The 10,547-nt window shown below is 35.9% G+C and overlaps 1 protein-coding gene across 3 annotated transcripts; it reads right to left on the bottom strand.

Annotated features, from left to right (window-relative positions):
• Nucleotides 1–529: 529 nt before the first annotated feature.
• slc38a6 (solute carrier family 38 member 6) lies at nt 530–10,498 on the bottom strand. 3 transcript variants are annotated; one of them, XM_084092730.1, is made up of 16 exons: nt 10,256–10,498; nt 8,828–8,949; nt 8,547–8,620; nt 8,322–8,374; nt 8,054–8,093; nt 7,273–7,351; nt 5,554–5,636; nt 5,413–5,471; nt 5,284–5,343; nt 4,336–4,386; nt 4,084–4,163; nt 3,898–3,998; nt 2,437–2,561; nt 2,218–2,362; nt 1,998–2,092; nt 547–1,347 (listed from the first exon to the last, which is right to left on the bottom strand). In XM_084092730.1, exons 1-16 carry the CDS (start codon nt 10,340–10,342, stop codon nt 1,264–1,266), a joined length of 1,338 nt encoding a protein of 445 aa, XP_083948856.1. In that variant the 5' UTR covers nt 10,343–10,498; the 3' UTR covers nt 547–1,263. The 3 variants fall into 3 exon arrangements, with proteins under 3 accessions (XP_083948858.1, XP_083948856.1, XP_083948857.1); XM_084092731.1 differs by having other exon boundaries at nt 1,208–1,347; nt 2,218–2,237; nt 10,256–10,490; XM_084092732.1 differs by lacking the exons at nt 1,998–2,092; nt 2,218–2,362 and having other exon boundaries at nt 530–1,347; nt 10,256–10,497.
• Nucleotides 10,499–10,547: the final 49 nt, after the last annotated feature.

Here is a 10,547-nt window from a genome sequence, read left to right as displayed (position 1 = left end):
TAAAACACCTCATCTCCATTATATCTCACTACACCATGGTTTCATCATGCGTTTTTGGTGATGTCACTCAAGTAACCATGTCACACAAAGCAGTTCTCTTATCACTGACCACATCCCTTACCTGCAGCTGAAATCTTACGGTCATCCTGAGCTGAACAATGCTTTATTATTCACACACTTCAGGAATAACACAACTACCACATTTCTCGATGTAAGCCTACGCGAGATTGCATGTCTGTGAATGTGTTACAGACAGGCTTACTTTGGGCGGTCCCTCAAGCTAATGCAGCATATTAGAAACAGCAGGAGAGAGCAAAGGCCACAGACTACACACACACACACACACATAGAGCATTTGTTTTCCATTATCTGACATACAGAGAACCCTCTGTCCAAATCAATGAAGAAAAATCAGCCTGTCTATCAATCTTTCTCACATGCAAACCAGCAAAAACACACAGTAATGCTTGGATCTCTTAGACTAAACATGGATCACAGACTCCATTCCAGATGCCACAGTACACAAGCCAGTGAGAAACAAGTTTTAATTCATATTTCCCTTTATTTATTTAATTCCACATAAAAATACATACACATTGTCCTTTTGGACATATAAACAGGGTTTCAATGGTAAAACAAACAAACAAAAATATATATTTTCAATTTATTATTTGTATTTAAAATGGCAAGAAAAAAACTTTCTAAACTTCAATCATCACAAAAAATCTTTGGATAGTGTGTTGGTGAAGAAATACCCTGAAAGGTCTGAAAAATCTTATAAAGACAGTGAATAAATCAGTTTTTTTTTTTTCAGCCAGGCACGATCAGAACAATTTTCCAATTCATTGAATGTGGATATTAGATTTATTCAGATATTTAGTTATTGAAAAATGTGCAGCTGCTTCATTCATTGGTTTCATCTGTCTTTTCACAGATCACGGCAACCGTCTGATTCGAAGATTGTCAAACTCTGGTGTCGTTCAGACATTCAGAATAGATTACTATGCATTTCATTGCTTTGCTGGATATTGTGGATTTGATTGTGCCTCTGCTCAGTATTCAAGTGACTACAGGATTATGAGAACATTAGGAGTGTCTCATCTCATTAGGATTCCCTTCTTGAAGCAGCATTTAGTCCAGTAAACAGAGTCTGACTAGTGTATAACCTGTAAAATAAGGTTCTTCTTCAAGGCGAGACAACCAGGATGCGTTGAGCTCACGACTCATGCAATGCAACGTGTCCCACAATGATGAAGTTAAAGGTCAAGGACCTTGAACCCAGGAGACAATGATGACACACAGGCTCAGCACACCCACAACCAGGCCAATGACCAACAGAAAAACTGCCTAGAAAAGAGGAAAGGTGGAAAAGATGCTTATGGAAAGAACACTAAAGAAAGCGACATAATAATCAACATATCAAGTGTAAAAAACAACCTTTACGTTACAAAAACATGTAAAGTCAGATATAATGTACATTACCGCTCAAAAGTTTGGGGTCATTTGGATTTTTTTATAATGTTACAAAAGATTTCCATTTCAAATAAATGCTGTTCTTTTGAACTTCCTATTCATCAACGAATCCTGAAAAAATGCATCATTGTTTTCACAAAAAAAAATTAAGGTCTGGTCTCACAGCCAGGGATTTAGATTAAGCCAAGATTAGGACTTTTAGGCCATTTAAGTGGCTTTTATAAACGTGCCTTAGAAAATAATATTACTGGTCTGCATCTTGAGACAAAACAACGGCACAGACATATTAAAAGATATTAAAACAAAGAGCAGTTATTTAAAATTGTAGTAATATTATATATATTATTATATTATATATTTTTGATCAAATAAATGCAGCCATGGTAAGCATAAGAGGCTTCTTACTCCAAACTTTTTAACAGTAGAGTAGAGTATAACAAATGGGTAAAATTCCCTCAGAACTAACAGTCTAGTGCAAAGCAACTCATGCATGTATTACTGAATGTATGCAAGACTTTAGATACCCCTGCTGAATTGAGAGATCTGATTGGCTCAGAGCTGATTCTCAAATAAAACATTCCCGGATACACAAACAGCAAACATGTGGAGGTCGTAGAACCTGGAATCACACATGAAAAGGTATGCAGACACACACGCACACAAATGCAAACATACCTGTTTAACTGTTGAGCAGTGAATTTAACAGTCAAGCACATACGGACAAACGTATGGACAAACACTCACCGACCACACCAAAGACATTCCTGATGTCAGGGACGAAAATAGCAAGCAGCAGCACAAGAGTGAGGATGAAAATACAGGAAAGTGAATGAGAGAGCCAGGAGAACTCCCTCTCTCTCTTGCATAACATCAACAACGCTTTACGTGCCTGAGAGAAAGAAAGGGAGGATTTGTTGTCTGAATTTCTTCTTTAAATAGTTCACAGTCTGGTGTTTGACTTACTGGGAAGTGAATGAGCGGCACAGTGAGCAGAACGGCCAATAGAATCGCGAGACGCACTGACATCACCAAAACATCCTGTGGTAGGTAGGTGTCGTATCCTAGCAACAGCTCTGATTCCACATGTGCTGCGGATAAAGAATGTTAGATCAGATCAATCAATTTATGTTCGTCATTAACAGATTAATCCAAAGAGCACTGAACTGAAACAGTAAAGATTATAACCCAGGGGTCTACCAAGAGACAAAAACACTAACCAAACACACCTCATGCAGCTAATCATGGGCTTTATTCATACTGGAATATTAGAATACTAATTAGTATACACTGGCTCTCATCACATTTTTAAAGATACTTTGTGAAACCGTAAAACAACTTTTCAAATATTAGTGTTTCAATAGCAGTGCGCCTGAATCTTCAGCCTCACTGAAAAGGGGATCATGTTTACTCCAGTTGTTAATGTGCATTTGCAGTCTGAATTGAATGTGAAATAAAAAGATGGTTTACTGCAAAATAATGGCAAGGAAATCATTCTATCGAGTTGTCTTAACTGTACGCACACAAAAGCAAACACACACAGTGAAGTACTCTCAATGTACAAATAACTCTTACGAACCTGTTCTTTTTAGTGAATCAAAAAACATACAGTACAACCAGTGCAGTCTGATTCATGAGCAAATGACACTTGACTATGATTCAAAATGATGTGTAGTTTAGGTTTGTTAAACTTAAATAAGTGTAATTACCAATGGTTTGCTCATATTGCAACAGCTGAATTTGAGATTTTTGGTAAAAATTTATTTGTTTAAAATTTATTTTATTTTAAGAAACTGCATTCAGTAAGTCTAGTTATCATCTCCAAAATAAAAATGGTAATTTCACATTGGTTGGATTTAAAATAACGGTCAGGATCTGACATTACTTACAGCTCTTTTGTGACACTAAAAATGTCATGTCAAGCGTTGCATTGTGGAATACAGGTGAAACTTGAAAAATTTGAATATCGTGCAAAAGTTCATTTATTTCAGTAATTCAACATAAAAGGTGAAACTAATATATTATATAAACTCATTACATGCAAAGTGAGATATTTCAAGCCTTTATTTGTTATAATTTTGATGATTATGGCTTATATCTTATGAAAAGCCCAAATTCAAAATCTCAGAAAATTACAATATTACATGAAATCAATAAATAAAAAAAAGGATTTTAAATACAGAAATGTCGGCCCTCTGAAAAGTATAATCATACATATGTACTCAGTACTTGATTTGAACCCTAACCTTTTAAGTTAAATTACTGAAATAAACTAACTTTTGCACGATATTCTAATTTTTCGAGTTTCGCCTGTACAGTAGAGGGATGAAGCTAAACTCTGCATGAAGGTCGATCTCAAAGAGCAGGATTAACACACAAAACAAACACTTTGAGGATCTTGTTGTGCAGCTTGAGTAATGTTCTTACAATAGAAGGTGAGGTATCCAAAAAGAGCAGAGATCAGATAGACCACGAAACTAAGAGAGATGCTGACATTTGTCACATTCTGCATTCTCCGTTTTGTGGGTCTGAAAAACACACATATTCACACCATAAGGCAACAACAGATTATATATATGTGGCAGATGCACAGAAAGAACTGAGTTAACTGACCTGTGTAACTCGCAGTAAATGGGTAAAACCGCCGTATGGCACAAGAAGGAGAAAGCCATTGTTGGGACAGCATAAGCACTCTGCAATGCGCGCACACACACACAGTCATTTCTCACCCTCCTGATGTGTGTGCGGTTATGCTATAATATTACAACTAATATTTGGGTTTCTAATAGTCCTGCAAGGCGGTCTTTAAATCAAAACATAGCTCTCCTTTCTCAGGAAAACACACACACACACACACACACTCACCTTACTAGAGATCGCAAACAGTTGTGGGGTGCACTCGGAGGTATTTAAGCTCTGCGGATAGAAAAACAAAATGTGAAGTTGATGTGAATATGAAGATTAGAATGAAATCAGGATAGGAAGAGAATGAAAAACTACTTTCTGATATTTAGATTACAGTATCTGTAGCTGAATATCAGGAAGTAAAGGTTTGACCTCTGGCTCAAGAGGGTCAAAGGTCACATCCCTTATTAAAACAATGCTACTTCCAGTTTCTGAAGGGTTGGATCCAAACGTACTCCACAAAATATCTAAGAGTTAAAAAACGTCTTTAGTAAGGAAGCCCGTATCCGCTACATAAGAAAAAAAGCATGCTTTGGTCAATTTTTATATGACATAAAAATTCGAAATTGTGGCATACCAAGACATATTTATGAGATGAAAATTGTGATAAATCTCAATTAAGTTTAAAAAGTCCAAATTATGAGAAAGTCAAAATGATGAGTCAAGATTTTGTCTTTTTAATCTCATAGTCATGACCTTTTAATCTAATAATTATGATTTAGTATATGTCTTATGTCAAAATTTTATAAGTTCAAGTATGTAAATTTCAACTTCTATGTCAATATACTTTTTATCTCAGAAATATTTAGTATGACTTATATCATAATTTCGACTTTGTGTGGCAGAAGTGGGTTTCCATAATTTAGCCTGTCTGTTGTAATGAAAATTAAGGTTTTAGATGGGTCGTACTGAAGTCTGTTATTCTGCAGCTGCCCAAGTTGTGTTTTGGGTATTAATTTGGGGTGTATTGGGCGTGTGTGTGTGTGTGTCTGTGTGTCTGTGTCTGTGTCTGTGTGTGTGTGTGTGTGTGTGTGTGTGTGTGTGTGTGTGTGTGTGTGTGTGTGTGTGTGTGTGTGTGTGTGTGTGTGTGTGTGTGTGTGTGTGTGTGTGTGTGTGTGTGTTCTTTACCAGGCTCATAGTGGAGTTCAATGGTAACGGACAGGGAATGGACCATTTTTTCACCACCACCTGTGAGAGAGATGAAAACATCAGCATGGGAAAGATAGAGAGACAGATAAATAGAGAGACTGAACTCACCACTACAGTAAAGAACAACATGAAGATGAATGCAATACTGCTGGTGTATCCCAGGAAACCTGAGGAGAAGACAGAAACCAAAGATATGCATTCTCTCACACACATACAATATTGAGAAAAACAAACCCTGATGATACTCACCAATCTTTGGAAGTAGAGCCAATGGCAACACTACAAATACAGTGACTAAAATCAGTAGGACAACGCCATTCTCAAACCACTTTCTATGAAGGACAGAAAAGAAATGCATGACAAAATGACACAAAGTGAAGATGATGCACACACATTTAAAGATTTTGGGGTCGGGAATATTTGTCTCATTTTATTAAGAAGTCTCTTATGCTCATTTATTTAAACAAAAATACAGTAAAACAGTAATATTGGAAAATGACATAATTCTTTACAAATAATTCTAATATTTGCTGTGCAAGAAACATTTCATCTTCATTCCTACTCTTATTGTCTTACTGCTTAATATTTTTACAAGTTCAATAGTACAGCATTTATCTGAAATATAAATTTTCCTAACATATTTTGCCACTTTTGATCAATTTAATACATCCTTACTAAATACGATAGATGATAGATGGATAGATAATCCTGAAAAAAAAAAAAAAAAAAAAAAAAAACATATCAAGGTTTCCACAGAAATATGGAAAAAAATAAGGAAAAGTATGTGTATTGATGCTTTGCCAATATTAAACGGAGTACTTTAAACAAAAAATGATGATTGAGAACTGAGAGACTGAATCTTTAACAGGTTGGTGTTTATGAGAGATCTCCTGTGGTTCTCTCTTAAAAACAGGGAGGTACTAGACAGCCCAGCTGATCCGCTCGCAGAAATGAAGATAAATTACTCCACTGAAAGAATAATGTTATTTTACAGTAAATGACTACAGTTTCAAGTGTGTATACTGTGGCCGGGGTTGTGATTTTTGCTCCTCCCAGAGAGAGAGTAGTAATGTTTGTGTGTGTCTGGGTCTGGTCACAGTAATTGTGCTGGTGAAGGGAATCTTGGGCAGGCACGACTCTCATTGGGCAGAACATATGTGCGAGATTTACGTGAACGGACCTGTAATGCAAACCAGCTGTGTGGGGACGGGACACAGTCAAACCACAGCTCACAACAGCGGCTAATAAAATAATGACCGTTACATTCTTACTCTGGAATACTTTCTCTTTTGGAAACTCGCTTAAAGGCAGAGGATCGAGAGAAAGAGTGTTTATCTGCCAGTGAGAGAATGATCCTGTGTGAAAGTGTCCCTTTCTATCTCTCTTCCTGAATCGGGTTTGTATTTTGTCTCTCCCCGTGGATTTTTCTGTGGATTCAGCCATATTCTGTTTCAGTATGAATTCTAACACACTGGATGTAAATCATATTTGTTCTGATTGTGCTTCTTAATATTTTAGTGGAAACCATGATACATTTATTTTTTTAGGATTCTGTGATACATATAAAGTTTAAAAAAACAGCATTTATTTGAAACAGAAATATTTTGTAACATTATAAAAGTTTTTACTGTCACTTTTAATCTATGCATTGTGAAATAAAAATGTATTGTGTCTTTGCCTAATAAAAGTATCTTTATTAGATACTTTTCTTTCATTTTATCTTTCATTTTAATCTGAGATGTTCTCCAAAATGACACTGTAAATAAGACATTTTGTTGGTTGTTTAGTTTTTACTTTTTGTTATGCTCATTTTAAACATTTAGTATGATCTGATTAGCAAATATAGTTTCTTCAATAAGCATTTCAACTTCAGTGAGAACAAAAAAAAAGTATTCACACTGGAAACTTGCATTGCACATTATTAGAAGGGGTGTGAGGGTTTGGTAAGGCCAGCATATATTTATTTACCCAGAACTCTCTGTGCTCATGAAGCCGGTGATGGCTGCAGGCATTTCAGACTTCAAGATGAACAAGTAGCTGGACATAGCTAAAGAAAGAGAAGGACAGCACATTATAAATACATGTTATACAACTCCTCCTACATGCACTATAACAGCTCATAAAGCAATCTCATGCACGCGCACAAATCCACTCAGAAAAGCCAAACCATTCCACAGACAGACACAGCCTTTTTAAAACCCAGCACAGTGCTGAGGTCAACATACTCTGAACTAACACTAACAGCCACAAATTCATATCACATGGTCATATATACACACAGAGATTAAACCTGACTGCAGCCAAACATTTGTTCTCACACAATCAGACACTTGCTGCCATTCTAAAGACAATGTAAAAGTGAGATGAAATGACTGTTAAGTCATTATGGTAGATTAATAAGACATAGTCTGTTTTACTGCTACTAAACACCACATAACACACAGAATACTCACTACAGTTCACAGTGAGTAGTGTGGAGTGAAAGACAGAAAGAAAGAGAAGAAACAGAGTTTTAATTTCCATATTCACTTTACACCATTATTTAGTATAGCTGTTGTTCAGACGTTAACCTGCTATGCTAACTTCTTTGGCAATACATAAATTAAAGTCATATCCTCCCAATAAAACGTGTTCAAACTGACAGAGAGAGAGAGCAAAAGAGAAAGAGACAGGAGACTCTCTGCCTCTGGGGTAATATTAAGTAATATAATTTAACCATCTAAATAAAAAGTGAAAGTGAAAAGCTCACCGCCAATGTTCTGAATGAGAATAGTACAAGCCACCAGAATCTGCACAAAACATGTAAAACATGTTTTACAGGAGTAACAAGGCATATTTCACATCTATAGTGAATTCAGTTATGATGAGTACTTGGATAATGAGAATGATGAGTTATTTATTCATATAACAAAATGAAACATTGCAGTGCATTATTCCAAATTAAAAGCAGGCAATCTTCAGACAAAGACTAAATCAAATAAATAGAGCTAGGTATTAGATCTGTGATATTAACCAACCTTGCCAGGTCTGTTGAAGGCTTTCTCTCCAAGTGCCTCATAAGAGTTGATGCCTAACATTCATAAACATATGCAATAGTGATCGGTTACAATGTACAATTGTGAAAGATAATTTCAGATTTTTGACCTGATGTACAGCTTGTGAGGAGTTATAGTCACAGATTACGTAAGGTAAACAGGAGTGAGTAGGGTAAAGAAGAGGTCAAAAGTGAGAGTTGATATTACCGGTCTTGTCACAGAGGAGCAGCAGGAGATGGACAGAATAAACAGCCAAACTGGAGACCACGAGCAACAGAATACTGTGAAGAACACATGCAGAGTTGAAAAAACACCCGATCTTCAAGCTCAAAGGATTATTCATTGTACCTGTCTTACTGCAAATGCACTTTTTGCTTAAAAAATGGGATGCGTGCATCACATTTTCTGTAGTAATCAACATTATACTACAAATGTTGTCAACAAAGCTAAGCTTGTATTGAATCTGGAACACTGTGCGTTGCGTGTACCTGAATCCGATAATGCCCGTGTTGGCCATGGCATACGAGAGACCCAGGATGCCACTACCCATGATAGCATTCATCAGATTAAAGGCAGAGGACATGAACGACGCACCTCTAACCTGAACATCCTGTGAGGAAGTTAAATGCATCAGAAATTAAACATGACAGCGCAGCTCACACTGGAATAAACTGAGGCTAATTTAATCCTAGACTTTAGGCAAGAGACAAAGCATGTACAATGAATGTCATTATTGTCTGCTTACACACTGCATTTCTGAAAGCACAAAGGGAAGCGAAATCTTTGCAAGCAAAGACAATAAAATTGCATAAGATCAGCATGTGATGTGAAAATGACTAGAGTGAGAAAGATGACATGATGTGAAATACACATACTCGATCCATTTCCAGCACAGCTTTATAAAACTAGACTAGACTAGACTGTATTCACTTTAATAATGCACATTTATTTTCTTTGACGTCACATAAATTGTATTCATTTATGGCACTGCAAAGCACTTTATACATTTTATACTGTGCAAAAAAAAAAATGAAGCTTATTATTATCAAAATTAATATTGACCCATCAAAAAGAGCCTTAATTTTAAACAATTCTATCAGACAAAGAATGCTTTAAGTGCTAAAAAATTGCCATCTTAATGTGCAGTTTAAAATTTTGGGAAGCAGCTAATACTAAGAACTTTTACGCCATTTTAATCAGAAAAAGAATAAATGATGGTAACAGGGTTGACAACATGGGGACAACCTCAATTATTTTAAATATATTATTATGTCCACTAATATCTAAAAATATATTATAAAAATATAATAAATAATAAATACATAATAAAACATACATATGGAAGCCCATTTCCACCACATAAGTTTTAAAAAATCATGCTTTGGTAAATCATAATTATGACCAAAAAAAAAAAAAGTCTACATTATGATGTCACAATTATGATAAGATATTAAGTCACAATTACGAGACTAAAAGTAAATTATTACAAATTACTACAATTATGAGATAAAAAGCCAATATTTTAAATAAAATGTGAGATTCTATATCATAACTATGATATAAAAAGGTGACATTTTGAGATAGGCCACAATGCGACAAAAAGTAGATATTTTATGTTATGATTATTACTTGTCCCATAATTTCACTTAGAATCTAATATTTCCCAATTATTATATCATAATTCTCATGTGGCGAAAATGGGCTTCCATACATAATGATAATACAAAATTGTTTATATGTGCTAGTTTATATATGCATAAGCATATCATAAAACAGTAAACCGAAGTATCATAGTTGTTGTTAGTCATTATTTACACATTTTCCTGCGGGACAGAAAATGCAGCACTTTCGTTCTTCTTGTTCTGGTTCTTCTTCTTATTATTTCTGTAACTGAGCAATGACTGGCTGTGGTTTACCTGGGCTAACAGCGGTCTGCTCTCCTCTCCGATGGGCTCATACTCGCTCCCCGTCTGCACGCTGTAGTTTGCGCCGCTTTTCCCCATGTTCCACCGTGTAGTGTCTCTTTACTCTTCTGCACTGACCGAAAGCCGGCCATTCGCTCTTAGACACCGCTGGGTCCGTCAGTACATGTGCCCTGCTCTCACAACCACCGGCTTCACAGAAACACAAGCAAACGTAAACATCCCTATCACGTGATTATTGACGACCGGTCACATGTCTTTTTATAAAGCACGTCACAGACCAATC

This window comes from Abramis brama (assembly GCF_963993115.1).
Source record: "Abramis brama genome assembly, chromosome: 19".
NCBI classification, from domain to species: Eukaryota; Metazoa; Chordata; class Actinopteri; order Cypriniformes; family Leuciscidae; genus Abramis; species Abramis brama.
Note: the sequence above shows the minus strand (reverse complement) of the source record. Positions and strands in the feature narration are given on the sequence as shown.